Genomic DNA, 17,047 nt, shown 5'->3' with positions numbered 1-17,047 from the left:
CTATAATGGCAGTAGACTTCCAGCAGACACCACGACAAAGCACCATCAATTGCTGAAAGCTAAAAAATAGATATTATTTTCAATAGTATTCCATTTTCTATTGGAAAAGTCTTTAAATTACATTAAATAAGTCTCTTTCCCCCCAAAGAAATAGTCTAGCTTTTATTACGATGTCTGTAAAAAGCAGGTAACAGCAAGCACACGAGGGTCATTTAACAGCACAGTGCAAATGATTTCTGAATCCACTCACCCCCAGGACCAAACTGATAAACTGTGCCTCATCTCATTATATAAGCAGCACTGAATATATACATATACATATATATTCAATGCCTGGTTGGAATAACCAAGCAAAAGGTGACACATTCACAACTTAACATTTAGGTGATGATCACAGGTTTATGAGGGTAGATCAGTCCAACAGAACAGTAACAGAACAAATGGGACAAGTGAGATACTGACATTTCCCTAGCTCTATGCCACAAGGTTTTTGACCCATATTGCAACAGTGCAAATAGAACATGTGACATAGTATGCAGACAAGGCAGAAAAGTCACACTTGAAGAAAAGGCTATTTATCAGTAAATATTTCAAGTCAACTTCTTCCCCAGTGATAGTAAACAGCTGATGTTAAGCATTTATTTTTAACTAGTACTAAAAGAATGGAAATGCAAATTTTCAAAATCAATGGCTTGTACAAGAAAAAAGTGATTCATACATTATTTTGTAAAAATCCATGAAATAAAGTCAACTGTAAACGGCTTCCTCTTTCCTATCCAAACACTTGTTTCCATCTATGTACAAGAAAGTATACATGGCTCCAACTGTCCCATGCCCAAATCTATCTCTAAAACAAAAACAAAAAGAAACATAGCTTCTGTTTCCTGTTACTAACAAGGATCGTGGACACATTATTACACCCCTATTGCAGAGTTTTAAAAGCTCAAATCAGGCATACACTTAGAGCTAAGAATTGCTTTTCACACTGATAAACTTGTTAAGCAGCAGTAACACAACATGCTGCATTCTGTATGGCATAAATAAGCAATATGCACTTTATCTGCCAATTCTTTCTCATACTTTAAAATTATTTTGCATAGTTTTATGCACTATCAGCAATCACAAATGTGAAACACTTCCCCCCAAAAAGGAAAAAAACCTGCCTTTCATTTCACAGAAAATGCTTCTCAAAAGCAAAATGGTCAGAATATAAATACACATATATATATATACTTGAATGCATTATGTGTTTATGTAAATCACAGCCACAATTCCAAACATTTGGGGGAGCCAGCACGGAGCATCTAATTTAGTACCAAGTTCCTCAAATATTTATATACCTTACCGTATACTTATTTGGATCACAAACTGCTATTTATTCATTCAGTCTGTACGGATACACTAACACAACTAATTGTTTGTTCTTTTAAAAGTCAGACACACACTCAGGAAACAGACCTGATCATCACAGAAGACTATTTGAGTATCAGTGACTTGTAGCAAATTGTCTGCCCAGATGGGATAAAACTACACATACATTTAACTACAATTTTTGAAGCCTTTACAACTAACAAATCACAAACCATTGAGAATTATATAAATAATTTCCAACAGGGTATGCTTTCCCTAGACCTGCACTTTTACTGCTCTTTTTCTAAACATACATAAGACAAGAGAAAAAAAAGCAACTGCCTTTATTTCTGTTTGGGGAAATAAATCTACCTGTAGAAAATAGGGGAAAAAAAGCCAAAACACCCAGTAAGAAGGCGATAGTGGGAAATATACCAGAAAACAGATAATCACATTAAATGTAAATGAGGTAAATTTTTGAAATGAAAATCCATTATGGAGAACCTCTCATACCAAATATTGTAGTTTTCCATTTCCTGGGCACTGGGGATGTTGAACTGCAGTTAGATGAGTATACCCTAAGGGGCTAATGTGCATAAAAGTCATAGGCAAGTTACAGCTGCCTCCAAGAGCAAAGTATACAATGCTTGACCCTTAGTAACTTCTGAGTTCTCTCTCTCATTTGTCAAACCACAGGACAATTAAATATACCCTGATAATACAGGCAAATAGTAAACTGGGTAGAGGTGTTTGATATTTAAAATAATGCAAATATTACTAACATTACCAAGCCACCCTCCACTAAACAACAAAAAAAATTAATTCTAAACAACGATGGAACAAAACTGTCCACATTTTCACACAATTCCAACCTTACCTCAAAATATAAAGAAAAGTACATGGTTTTAGCTATTTAAAATAAATAAAGAAAATCTTTTTTCCTTTGGCATCTTTAGAAAGTAACTAAATTACAATTAAAGGAGGTGATTGTATAAAGAAATTTATACTTAGGCAAACACAGGGGAAAAAAACAGCAACTTGTGTTTAGTATGCAATAATCAACTACAAGAGTTTCACTACTGATTAGGAAAGCCTTACAAGTTTCTGGAAGAACCTTCACATCTTAACATTACAATATATTTAATAATGGTTCTTTTTATTGCTTCTAAGATTATTGAGAAGTCAAATGAAATTATGCTGAATTTATGGTTCAAAACTATTTTCCAAACATGTAACCATTATAATTTAGGATAAATAACACTTGAAGAAAGCAAACCTTTCATAATATGACTTTCCATATACAGCCTTACTTTAATTCATTCAGATTCCATTACATTTTTGTTATTTTCGCATTGGTCCTGAATATTTAATAAGAACTGTGTTTCTATGTATAGAACTGCCTACACAAATCCATTTCACCCTTCATAAAATGTTCACATTAGTGTTAGAGCTTGCAAAACTAATAATTTTCAAACTTTGAACTTAGAGTGAAGTGTAACTTTAATACGTATAGAAAGTCTGACTATGTACAGGAGAAGGTAAAGTTTTCAATTCTCATATTATCAGAAACACCATAAAGAAAGCTAGATTTATAACACACTTCTATCCCTATGTGCATCTGAAGTATGTACAGTAAAACACCAACACAGCTTTCACGCGTTAATAGGGGAAGTGCAAGCAATCTCTATAAAGCCAAAATCAGGCTAAAAAACTGCAAGCAGTTGATTTCATCCTTGCAAGTTCTCAAAGAAAAATTCCATCAGTTTAAAAATCAAAAGACGTTAAATTCACCGAAAAATTAAGCTGGGTTCTTTTCATTTAATCTGGGAATACTGCAACATCAAGTATTTACTGTTTTTACCAAAAAAATGAAACAAAATTGGCAGCTCCATTTTTACATTATTGTATATATATTGTATATATTCCTATATAAGTAATAGGAAAGTTTTAAGAGTGGAGAACTGTGACAAAACATTCCAAATGGATGACCTAAAATGGAGCAAGGGATACTGTCCTTCAGCACATTTCCCCACCAAATATAAAGAAATTTAATATTAGAATATTAGCTGTGTGTGGAAAGAGGGGAAAAACAGGTAAGTTGTCCCAGTCTGTTGACAAGGACAAAAAAGGCTCTGACTAGGTCACCATCTTCATTTCTGGATAAGTCTCATATTGAAGAATTCTCAAATGCTTAAAATGGTGGTCTTTTCAGCTACCCATCCTAAGAAGTCAAGTACAAGCATGCAAGTAAATTCACAGGCACAGAGGATCCATGTTAAAAACAGTTAAGGTAGCTGTGATGCAACACCAACAATTTGAATGGCCCTGACACACTCAAAATATTATCTTAATTATTCAACAAAATCCTGAAGCAAACTCTTGCTAGTCTTGGTATACTGCTAAACACTAAAGTAGCATGTTTTTTCCATGGTTTTAGCTTAGCTCAAAAGAATTTTTACACTATTAAGTAAGAAAAAAATTAAAGTATTTCCCCTTTTTAAATTTACACAGACGTTTAATTAGCTTTATTTACAGAGCAGGGATTTTTTTCAGTCTCCAATGGTGCCTAGATAACATCATTAGGCAAGAATGCCAGTTTAAAAGAAATCTATGCAGAATCCTAAAAATAACAGATGTTGATGCTCCTCCAAGAAGGGGCAAGCTTGACTATATCAGCATCTCTCTTTATGTTTCAGTTACTCAGAAGCAATTCTGTTGCAGTCTCTACATCCCATGATTTTGAAGACAAGGCCACTATTACCGCATTCTGTAGAAAAGAAAAGGGGACAAAATAAAATCTCAAGGAAATATTTTTAAAATACCAGTATCAAAAAAAATAAATAAAAAAAAATAAAAATACCATATCACTCACTGTCTTTAAAGAAACCACACCCTGTTTTTTCATTTTTAAGTTACCTTGCACTCGTAGTGCATTAAAAAACTCTCAAACCAATGACCAGAGCTTCTTTGGTGGCTCAGAAGTAAAGAATCCGCCTGCCAATGCAGAAGACACAGGTTTGATTCCTGGTCTGGGAAGATCCCACATGCAGCGAAGCAACTCAGCCCGTGTGCCACCATTACTGAACCTGTGCTCTACAAGCCAGGAGTCACGACGGCTGAGCCCCGTGCCACAACGAGAAGCCATCACAGTAAGAAGCCTGCATGTCACACGAGAGAGCGGCCCCAGCTCGCTACAGCTAGAGAAAAAGCCCGAGCAACACTGAAGACCCAGCACAGCCAAAAATAAAGCAATAAAATTATTTTTCAAAATAAAATAAATGACTGGAACCAACCAAAGTTAAAAAAAAAATCACTAGTTTTAATAACAAAGTTTGCTTATCAAAATTAGATTTAGAGTACTGCTGAACCACTTTTGTCAGCCAAGGATTTGCAACAATAACTTAACAAATAAATAAAAATCAACATGCCTTTATGTACTTACCCTATCAAAGCCCATAGCACATAGGTTTTCTATTTTTTTGGTGTACTCTGGACTAGAAACTGGTGCTCCAGCATACACATGTGCCCAAAGTCGAGCTGTCTGTTTGAACATTTCAGGATTTTGTTTGTACTACATGGGGGAAAAATTGATTGATATGCAGTTATAGTATTCAAAATAGGAACTCATCTCCTAATTGCTTAAAAACCTGTTTTTTCTAAATAAATGTAGATTAGATTGTTAAAATGTGACTGATTCACTTTCCATAGCAAACAAACTATGTCACTGAAGAAAAGACTGTTTAACATGAACCTGCAATTCACAAGTTGCACTGATGAAAGAAAAACAAAGATATATAATATTTATAAACTTTAATCTCCAATTTCAACAAAGTAGTAGAAAACTAACACTAAATGGACTTATTAGAGATGCCTCTAATCATTGTGAAGTGGCAAACATTACACAGATAAACAGAATTACTAGCTTCTAAAATTAAGTGAACAGTAACTAATAAATGTGACCAATTTTTGTATTAATCACAGCCTGGGCTAGAATACAAGGAGAGTTGGCTGTTTTGTTAGAGTTGTATTACTGTAGTGATTTAAGGAAACCCCATGTGCAGTCCTAACTTACAGCACATGTTTTGAGATGATTATGAACTCACAACAGAACACTTTTTAAAATGTAAGAGTCTTCATATGCATTGGAAGAGGTAAATTTATTCTCAAGTATTCAGAGACTACGATTACTTAATAAAGCAAATTATAAAAATTTAAAATATTAAATTCATTTTATAATATTTAAGATGTTTTATACACATTGAGTATTTCTATACATTAAAATAATAAATCTAGTTTCTACCATTATTAACAAGGAAATAAGTCAGACGACCCAACAGAGTCAAAAGAAAACTGAGTCCAATCTCAAACTTTGAGACTCAGAACTCAACAGGAAATCAAAGCTGAGGCTCAAACCATGCTTCTATCAAAATTGAAATCAATAGGACATATATAACACGTTAAACCATAATTCTAAGCACTCTACAGCAAATAATAGTAGGACATATTAACAATATACATAAAATAAGGAGTGAACAGTTTTTCAAAGGAAAGAAAGAAGCTCGTAAGAGGGAAAGTTTTCTTAGGCAGCAAACATGACAGACTGGGTGAAATGACATGCAGGAATGATAATCTTGAATAGCCGGAGTTTGAGAACAGTAAGAATTTAGGAGATAGTTCAAATCATGGAGGAACTTTTCAAACTAAACAATTTGCTCTTACCAAGTAGGTGACAGGAGAGCTATTAACAGGTTTTTAATAGTAAAATGAAACAGGATTTGAACTTTTATAAAGCTAACTGCTATCAGCGTAGAAGGTAAAGAGAAGAGGTTGAGGTAGGAAATTCCATCAGAGCAGTCAAACGAGAATTTTTAAACATGTGAACTAAAGCAGTTAGAGAAGTATTATGATAGAGATATTGAGATATTAGAGAAAAGGAGACACACAGAAGTACTCCGTATCTGTGACTTGGATATATAAACAAGCTGTCTATAGAAGGATGGACAGGTTCACAAAGTTTAAGAGTCTGCCTTCAGTTATGGAATGTTGTACTAAGGTACCCATGGGATATTCATATAGAGCTCTCTGGTTCCTAACAGGTTTTTGGGTTTAGGAGAAAGGTCAAGCCTGACTATTGTTACCAACATACAGGTGGCAACATCAGTGTGGATATGATCATCCAAATGAGAGTATAGAATGGAAAGTAAAAGAAAGGATGTGATAAGAACTGAGGAAGTGTATTTAAAAGGGAGGAGAGGGAATTCCCTGGCAGCCCAATAAGTAGGACTCCACACTTCCACTGCAGGGGCAAGGGTTCCATTCCTGGTTGGGGAACTAAGATTTTAGAGGGCGGGCAACATGGCCAAAAACAAGGGGGGGGTGAGGGAGTAATGGTAGGAACTAAGAGGGAACAACCACAACTACAAAGATAGGAAGAGAAGTCAAGAGATGAAAAAAACTTCTGGCTTAAAAAAAAAAACCCTACAAGGCTCAATAAATCCTAATGGTTTAGAGTAGGAGCTGGCAAACTTTCTCATAATAATTATTCAGGCTTTCAGACCGTGTGGTCCCTGTTATAATTATTCAATTCTGCCACTTGTAGCTGTAAACAAATGGGGGTGTTCCAATAAAACATTATTTACAGAAACAGCCAGTCTGGCTGTAATTTGCTAACCTCTGCCTTGGAAATCAAAGATCAGAACTGAAAAATATTTATTCCATTTGGCAACTACAAAGTCCGTGATGACCTTCACCATGCCATTTCAGTGCCACAGCTGGAGCTGATTAACACTATCATCAGGGAAAGATCATCACTGAATTAAAAGACAAATGGACACACACATGAAGTAAAACGTTAATCACACAATCAAGACAGCAGGCAGATAAATGGGTGTTCACTGTGTAATTCTTGAAAATGGCACAATATATTCGAAAAAAGCAACTGGCTGCACTGGGTTTATTTAATACACCCAGTTAAACTACTATGTTTAAAAAAATCACTAAATTAGGTTTTCACTATTATATGTAATATAATAATCTCACAGCAAGAAAGGAAACCATTTCTAGATTTAGTTTCAATAGACATATGCTTATGTTCTAACACTGCAAACCACTAAAGACTCATAGATAAGGAAGTCTTTCAAAAGGAAAGATCTTACCTGATTTGCTACGACTGCATCTTGTGGATCATCTGGTTCTGCAGCTGCCAGCAGGGCTTGTAATGACAACAATACCGTGCGCAGAGTCATCGCTGCTGCCCTAAAATTCAAAACAGGAAGACATCCAGGTTGAAAACAGTTTGCATGACAAAGTAGATGTTTTCTGAATAAATACGAAAAGTACTGGAGCTAAAAAAGATTTTTATCTCAATCATATAATTAAGTCTTAGAAATTTATAATTACATATCTGCCTACCATATATATATTAAAACAATATATATAATGTACAAATATATATATATTTTAAAACAAGTAAATCTTTCCGTTTCTTAAGATACCTCAAATTGCCTTTAATCGGCTTAGCTCCACCCCACCCACCCACCCCCATGTTATTGTTGCCAATATTCTGGTCAGCTTTATCTACTGACTTAACTTTCTATCCATTTCTCTAGACATTATTAAAGTGACAAAGTAACTTCCTTTCTGTGTAACTCTAAAAACAAGATACCATCAAGCAGATATCCTTTACTTTCAAAAAAGTATAAAATTACTTGGAGGGCTTTATGCTTAAGTGTTATGTCAGAAAAAAAAAATATAGTAGCACTTTAATGTGTAATCTAAAAAATAAAACAAACTAGTGATATAACAAACAAATAAAAACTAGTGGTCAGCAGTGGGAGAGAGGAGAAGGGAGGGACAATGTAGGGGTAGGGATGGTTAGTGTCTGACTCTCTGTGAGCCCACTAGGCTCCTCTGTCCATGGAATTCTCCAGGCAGGAATACTGGAATGAGTAGCCATTCCCCTCTCCAGGGTCTCTTCCTGACCCCAGGATTAAACCTGGGTCTCCTGCACTGCACAATGCTTGATCATCTGAGCCACCAGGGAAGTCCAGGGATGTAAGGAGTACAAATTATTAAGTATAAAATAAGCTACATGGATCTACTGTACAACAAATTCCACGACAGAGGAGCCTGGCAGGCTAAAGTCCATGGGGTCGCAAAGCATTGGACACAACTAAGCACTCAACAGAAATACAGCTGATATTTTGTAACTACAAACGGAGTACAACCTTTAAAACCTGCAAATCACTATATTGTACACCTGTAACTTAGCAACTACAATGAAAAATTTTAAATGAAGAGAAAGAAAATAAATCACTCCATAATATTCTGAAAAAAGAAAGCTTTTGGCTTAATATTCATGCTTCTAAATGTTTATAAAGCAAATATTTATCTAGAAAATGCTGCCTACCTAACCAGAAAGGATTCTGAGCATTTCTGTTAAAAAATTATTTGACCAGTTACTATAAAAAATATTTATGAATACAATAGTGAAATAACATAATAGTGAACTGTTTTAAATGTAGAAGATTATTAAACAACATATCCATTTTCACCACACATTAGATAATTCCAAACCAGTCTTTTTCAACTGGGTTCCCCATAAGAGAAGGGAGAAAATTAAGTATTGTCTCAATTTCCCTAAGAATGGTTATATAAATAGTGCCATCTCAGATGTTTAGGAAAGTTAATTTACTATCAGCAACAAATTTAACGAAATGTGTCTCATACAGGTTTCTTCAAACAGCAGCATTAGTATCACGTGGGAACTTGTAAGAAATGAAAATTCTTAGCCTTATCCCGGATCTACTGAATTAGAACCTCTTGGGTGGTTTAACAGATACTCCAAGTGATTCTGATGCAAGTTAATTTCTGAGAAATACTGCTTCAGTGCATACAACTTAAAGCTAATTGAGAAAGGCTGTTCTAAACTAAAATAAAATCAGTGTCACAAACATAGGTCTATATTTTATCTATTAGAGAAAAATTACAATACAAATAGTTCTTTATCTAAATGCTATTGGAACTGTCATTTATATTGAACTCCATAAAATGCAAACTAATCTATAGTGACAGCAGATAAATGGTTGCTGGGAGATGGGGGAGCAGAAAGTCTGGAAGAAGCAATTACAAAGGAACCCACTAGAAAACTCTGGAGTATGTTGAGTATGTTCGCTATCTTGATGTGTGACAGCTTCATGGATGTATGAGTCTAAACTTATCAAACTGTATATTTTTAATGTGTGTAATTTAAGGTAAATTACACTTCAATGAAGTTTTTAAAAGTTGTGTTTTAAAAGCTTCCACCTTAAAAAAAAATAAAGTAAAATAAAAGCTTCCACCTTGCCTTATATCCTATATCAAAATTAACACAGAGAACCATGCTCAATATCTTGTAATAATCTACAATGGAAAAGAACCAGAAAAAGAATATATATGTACAACTGAATCACTTTACTGGACATGTGAAACTAACAACATGTTAACCATTCTTCAATTTTTGAAAAATCAGGGAAAAAAGGAGAAAAAAAATCAGTTCAAAATGGATCGAAGTCCTAAACCTAAGACTAAAACTATTTTTGGCTGCTGTGCCTGGCTTGTGGGATCTTAATTCCCCAACTGGGGATCAAACCCCACACCCCGCAGTAAAACAGTGAGTTCTAACTAGTAGACTGCCAGGGAATTCCCAAGACTAAAACTTATTATAAAACTCTTAGAAGGTGAAACATGGGGTGAAAGCTCCATGACAGTGCAGCATGCCATGATTTCTAGCATATCAAAGGACAAGCAAAAGCACAGGTAACAAAATAAGAAATAGAAAAACTGGTCTACAACTATATCAAAATGAAGAACTCCTATGTAAAGAAAAAAAAAAAGTTTTAAAATAAATCTTCCTTTGCAGTGAGTATAATCAATAGTGAAAGGCAACTCACACAATGGGGAGAAAATATTTACAAAATCATACATCTGACAAGGGAATTATATACAGAACTATATATACAACTATACAAGAATTATATATATAAGAACTCCTACAACTTGTTAACAACAAAAAAATGAACCTCACACACTACCTCACATCCATTTGGCTGGTTTACTATGAAAAAAACAGAAAATACCATTTGTTGGCGGGGATGTGGAGCAATTGGAATTCTGTACACTGTTGGTAGGAATGCAAAGGGACAGTCTGTTCTCAAAACTGAAGGAAAATCTAGAGTTTTACCTGGATTTAACTCATAACAATCTCGATGAGAAAAGTTTTAAGTCTCCTGTATGCTTGAAAACTTTCACAATAAATGTTGGGGAGGTATTCATAAACCATTAAGAACTGGTTTAAAAAGAAACTTAAATGCAAAGTTCTTAAAAGTTGAACACAAAATCAACATAAACAACAATTTTTTCAAAATTAGTTGTAATAAAATTAACATTAAAACAAAACTTATTCTTCTGGCCCTAAATACGATAGAAACTATAACATCTTTGATGGTATAAAGATATGTGTACATTTTTTTGACTGCTCTACATGAAATTTTGAATCTAAACTTGGTAATGTGAAAAAAATATACAAATAAAAATACAATCTTTAGTTTTCATTTATTTTTCTTTTCACAAAGTACTGATTAAATTCATACTACTGATAACTTTGAGATTTTTAGCATATAATGTGTAACATTAACATAAATCTATTAAAAACCAATCCTAACAGCCAAGCAGGAGTATGAAATTTCAAAATGTGTTAGCTAATTTTAATCAGTGGATATGAGTGAGTTGAAACTCCAATACTTCAGTCACCTGATGCAAAGAACTGATTCACTGCAAAAGACCGGATGCTGGGAAAGACTGAAGGCAGAAGTAGGGGACGACAGAGGATGAAATGGTTAGATGGCATCACTGACTCGATGGACATGAGTTTGAGCAAGCTTCGGGAGTTGGTGATGGACAGGGAAGCCTGGTGTGCTGCAGTCCATGGGGTCAAAAAGAGTCGGACACAACTGAGCAACTGAACTGATGACTGATGAGTGAGTACCTTATAAAACTATCTTCAGTAAATTAACTTTGCTCAGATCTCAAACTTCAATAAGCACAGTTAATATGGCTAATTGAATATTCATTCATATGGACTGCTGCTGCCGCCGCTGCTAAGTCACTTCAGTCGTGTCCGACTCTTTGCGACCCCATAGACAGTAGCCCACCAGGCTCCCCCGTCCCTGGGATTCTCCAGGCAAGAACACTGGAGTGGGTTGCCATGTCCTTCTCCAATGAAGAAAAGTGAAAAGCGAAAGTGAAGTCGCTCAGTCGTGTCCGACTCTTCGAGACCCCATGGACTGCAGCCTACCAGGCTCCTCTGTCCATGGTATTTTCCAGGCAAGAGTACTGGAGTGAGTTGCCACTGCCTTCTCCATCATATGGACTAGGTGGGGTCTTTAACATGTACAATAAAAAGCATTGAATTTTTGTATTATTGACTAACTTGTCTGTCAAGAATCTTCCAAAAGATCATCAATAAATAATCTATTTTCATTCAAAACACTGAATGCTACCTAAAGAGCATCTACTTTAAGAGAATGGCAGCTTTTTTGTTATAATTTTTTGTTAAGGTATACTAAGAGTAAACTGCCTGACAGCTAGATGAATTTTTATATATGTATACATTATAGCAATCACCACCTAGATAAAAATATAGAGTACTTCTAGTACTCAAAAAGCCCCCCTCTTGCCCCTCTTATTCACGACCCTTACCTATCCCCACCGCTGTCATAGTTTCTATCACCCCAAATTAGTTTTGACTCATCCTGAATTTCATAAAATGAAATCATACAGTATGTACTTCTTTGTGTCTAGCTTTTGTCACTGAACATGTCTATGAGAATCATTCATGTTACTGTGTCAACATGTCTTTTTTTTTTCTTACTGCTATGTACTATTTCAGTGTACGATTAATCCATTATATAGCCATTCTCTTGCTTATAGACATTTGGGTTACCTGAAGTTTGAATAAATCTGCTATGTATATTCTTGTCTTCGGGTGGACATACGCACTCATTCCTCTCAGATTTCTCCTGCATGTAATACTGAGGAGTAGAACTGTTATGCCATATGAAGGTATACGCTTTGGCAGGTACAGCTGGTTGAGTGGCTGAACCACATTATTACCAGCAATGCACAAGAACCATTTACAAGTGTGTAGTGCTATCATGGGCTTCCTTGGTGGCTCAGTCCATAAAGAATCCACCTGCAATGCAGGAGATCGTCTGCAGCACAGGAGACCTGGGTTCGATCCCTGGGTCTGGAAGTTCCTCTGGAGAAGGAAATGGCAATTCACTCCAGTATTCTTGCCTGGAAAATCCCACGGACAGAGAAGCCAGGTGGGCTATAGTCCATGGGGTTGCGAAGAGTCAGATGTGACTTAGTGACTAAACCACAACCACTACACTGGTATCTAACTATGATTTTAATTTGCACTTCCCTGATGACTAATGGTGCTGAGCACAACTTATCAACCATCCAAATATTCTCTGCCTGTTTATGTCTTTTGAAAGAGCAGTATCAATGAGTATTTTTTACGTGTTGCCATTTTCTTCCCCAGGTAAACAGACACCTTCAGTCTTAACAGGTGTCAGGGGAAAAACATCAGAAAATAGTTTGCATGTAGGGTTATGTTATGAAGTTAAGAAATAAACCATACTAACATACAAGTCATCAAATATTAAAGGTAAATCACCATCCGCATGTACTAATAAAAAATTTAGATTAACAAACAGTTTTCTAATATAACTATTTCAAATTAGCCTAAAAATTGACATCTACAAATACACTGAAGGTCTATTACCTCAACAAAGCTGGTGGGACAGGGGGAGGGCCCATAAATCCACGGATATCCAATCTCACCTATTTTATCTGATGTCTCTGATACCTTTTATTATTTGAATGATATAGATATGAAAAAAGACCAAATTCAGCTATTTGACCTGCCTTAGAAAATGAGAATAGCTGACAAAAGTGTTCTGATACAAAACTTCAAGTTTTCTGTCTCTATATACACCATAATCTTTCAACTATTTATAGAAAGATAATCAGAAGCGGTAGTACTGCTGGCTAACTCAGCAAAAAGAGAAGACAGTGAAAAATTTTAGTGTGGAGTTTTGTTTTCAAAGAGGCTGAGGTTTCATTCTATCTGCTAAGAATAGCCTGACTGAAGTTAAAAGCAGAGGGACAGGCTACTGCAATCATCAGGCAAGAGGCAATGCAACTTGGACCAGGCCAGTAGTAACAGACTACTAACAAAATGCTGTTGGTTTCAGTAACAGGATTTGCAGATGGAGTGTAAGGGTACCAAAGAAAGAAAGAAGCATCACGGTGAGGTCTGGCCTTAATAACTGTAAGGATGTAGCTGCTAAAACTTAGGATGGAGCAGAAATAAGTTTTGGGTTAGGGAAATATTATCAACAGTTCAGTTTCAACATGTTTTAAATTGGACATGTCTATTACATAGTCAAGTATAGGTGCTATGCCTGGAGTTCAGAACAGATAAATTTGTGAGTTGCTGGTATATAAACGCTGAAGTTATGAAATCAGATGAGCTCACCAAGAAAGTGAGTACAGGTGGAAAGAAGTAGAGGCCACGACTTAACCCTGAGATATCATCATGTGCAAAAGCTCAGGAGATCAGGCAGGAACGAGTTAAGTCTGGGAGAGGGAAAAGGAAGGGGAGAACAAAAGAAATGATGTCCTGGCAACCACCTGGAAAAAAGGACAATGTCTCTAACACTGCAAGTTTTCATTAAGATTACTGAACAATAAGAGCTACAAGGGACCTTTGAGATGACTTTAAAGATAAAAACATGGAGGCATAGAAATTCAACAAACTATAAAGTCACAAATCAGAAGACACCCAGAAAATAGTTAGGTCTGTTCCATAATGCTCAATGTTTAAGTGTATGGAACACAGATCAAGGAACTGGATCTCAAGAGATGATCCACTGAGGAAGAGGCTTTATTCAGATGTGCTCTATCAGATGGAAAAACAAAACCAGCAACTCTTGCCGTTCATCCAGTTTCTAAATATACCAACTGACCCATGTGCTAAATGTTGTCATTCCTGTTTTATCTTATTCAGCTTCCATCCTTTCCCTTTCTTGACAAATCAAACACATAACTTGTTTTCTTCCACTCCAATGACTTTTTATCTCTTGTCTGAATTTTTCAATCCAGGCTTTACTCTAAGAGAAATACATAAAACAACTCATTTAAGCTTCTCAATAGCCCTATGAAATAGGTATTAACCTCATTTTTTTCAGATAAGGAAATAAAGGCATAAAGACCAGGTAATTTACTCAAGACCACACAAGTAAGTAAATGGCAGAGCCACAATTTTAACCTAATGGTTAAACACTATGCTGCTAGGAAATCAGACAAAATATGTAAAAGCACTGTACAAATGAAGACACCACCTATAAAGGTGGTACTTCATAGAATCGTAGAACCTCGTGTTCAATTAGCACAACTTCTAACATTTTGGTGCCTACACTCCACCCAAGTCAGAGCTGATTACTTCAATACTTCAATTTTGTCTTTCAGAAAAATCTTTCAAAGATAGCAAAAAATGAAAATTACCAAAACAACAAACAAAATCCAAGATTTTTCAAGATGTAAAGTTAGCATCTGACATTTCCTAATAAATCACTATTTAAATATAGATTCCAATTTCAATTATAACATATTTTCTCTAATGTACTTGAGAGATTTCATTAAGTTTTAAAATTACTTCCCAAATAAGAGAAAGTATAATATGCTTATGCTTATGCTTTGAGGCCAAGCACACATTTAACACTCTAACAGACTTAGAATCATATGAGGCTTGAACATGAATTCAAAATCTCTTACCATTGATCTTTCAGGATATCCAAACAAATAGCCCCTGTGACGGAACTAATATTAGGATGCCATATTTTAGTGATAAACCGGACCTAGAATATAAAGCACATTTGAGTTTTTAAGTAACAGCAAAAAAAAACACAACCATAAAATTTAAGTAAAACTTCAAAAAAAAAGAAATCCTCAAGTTTTTTTTTTTTTTCCCAAGTTTTTTTTTTTTTAAAAAAGCCCATACTTAACATTACATCATTTTGCCTAGGTCAAGGGATGGATGTAGAAGACAAAGCATTCAGTAAGTTGAATGCTGTCAATGACATACATTCGTTTTAATAAATGCTCAAAGAAACCCACCAATTAACTATAACTAAGGTGTTTTTACCTTACCTAGCATAGTGTTAGATGTTATGAGAAATGTAACATGAATTAAGATCTATTTAGGTAGTACATAAAGTCAATACAGATAGCAAATGATGATTTTTTAGTGCAACAAAGGGTGTAGAATAGGTTTGAAGGAAAAAGCAAAATCAATATGTGAAAACAGATGTAGTAAGTGATTGAAAGATTGCTTCTGATTTTTCTGTAACAGTTTTTTCTCAAATACTTTAGAAAAATTAACACTTAAAGGTCTACTATTATTTGCCAGGCACTGAGGCTTAAAGTCTAAGAAATTTACCCAATATCAAATAACTAGTTAGCAATAGAAAATACAAACTCACACAATCTCAGATTCTAAATGTACCTGTTTGTCTTAACATGAAAGAGCAAGAAATCAACAAGTGAAAATGCTAACTTTGAAATGAAATCGAGTTCATCAGCTCTTACTTATGAGCTTCTGGAGGAGGAACAGGAGAAGACGGAGGAGGGTTTTATTTGACATGTATATGATAGTCACCTAAGTCAAAATTCTTTAACACTTAACAGATTACTACAAGCCAAACTAAAAGTACCTTACAACAATTATTCATCAATGTATGCTCCAAAACTAAGCTATTTACGCAAAGTAGCTAAAATATTTATGCTTCTGCTTCTCGTGATCTGTCTATGCTGCGGCTGCTACGTCGCTTCAATCGAGTCCGACTCTGTGCGACCCTACGGACAGCAGCCCACCAGGCTCCTCTGTTCCTGGGATTCTCCAGACAAGAATACTGGAGTGGGCTGCCATTTCCTTCTCCTTGTCTATGCTGCTGCTGCTGCTAAGTCGCGTCAGTCATGTCCGACTCTGTGCGACCCCATAGATGGTAGCCCACCAGGCTCCCCCATCCCTGGGATTCTCCAGGCAAGAATACTATGCTATCTATCCCTATTTCCGCACATACTCACTAACATATGTACCATCTGAAAAAGCACTGTAGGTCACCAATGACTTCAAAATACCTAAAACTAATGGAGACTTTCCACTCCTAGTTCTTTTATAATTCTTAAAAAATTACACTTACTGCTTTCACTGATACCTACTTCTTTCCACCCACAGAACACCATTTCCTTAAAGGAGACTATCATTATGCTCCTGGCTTACTCAACAGTTTACTGACTTTACTGTTTTCAGTTTTGTTCCCTCTAATCCATTTTCTACAATGAAACCAAAGAGCTCTTTAAAACAAACCAGATTCATGACACTACTCACGTAAGGCCTCTTAAGGACTTCTCATTTCCTTTATGTAAGCCCACACTCTTAAACTGGCTCTAGTTTATCTCTCAAACCTCACTATCACCCCACATTCAAAGCAAGTGCTCAACAAGTCCTATTTGCCTCAGGGCCTTCATACATTTCTTCCAATAACACACCTTAATATCCTCTTCTGGCTAACACATACTGATTCACCAA

General features: G+C 35.5%; 1 protein-coding gene across 2 annotated transcripts in view; it reads right to left on the bottom strand.

Moving 5' to 3' along the window:
- Positions 1 to 1,679: 1,679 nt before the first annotated feature.
- UBE2K (ubiquitin conjugating enzyme E2 K) overlaps positions 1,680 to 17,047 on the bottom strand; it is a 71,540-nt gene continuing 56,172 nt past the window's right edge. For both annotated transcript variants that reach the window (XM_061164594.1, XM_061164593.1), the window contains 4 exons: positions 15,232 to 15,314; positions 7,506 to 7,605; positions 4,793 to 4,921; positions 1,680 to 4,117 (listed from right to left, as the gene is read on the bottom strand). In XM_061164594.1, the coding sequence (XP_061020577.1) occupies positions 4,043 to 4,117; positions 4,793 to 4,921; positions 7,506 to 7,605; positions 15,232 to 15,314 (387 nt within the window). In that variant the 3' untranslated portion in view covers positions 1,680 to 4,042. The remainder of the gene's footprint in view (positions 4,118 to 4,792; positions 4,922 to 7,505; positions 7,606 to 15,231; positions 15,315 to 17,047) is intronic.

This window comes from Dama dama, chromosome 17, assembly GCF_033118175.1.
Source record: "Dama dama isolate Ldn47 chromosome 17, ASM3311817v1, whole genome shotgun sequence".
Classification (NCBI taxonomy): Eukaryota; Metazoa; Chordata; class Mammalia; order Artiodactyla; family Cervidae; genus Dama; species Dama dama.
The sequence above is the reverse complement of the archived record's forward strand: the minus strand, read 5'-3'. Positions and strand labels throughout refer to the sequence as shown.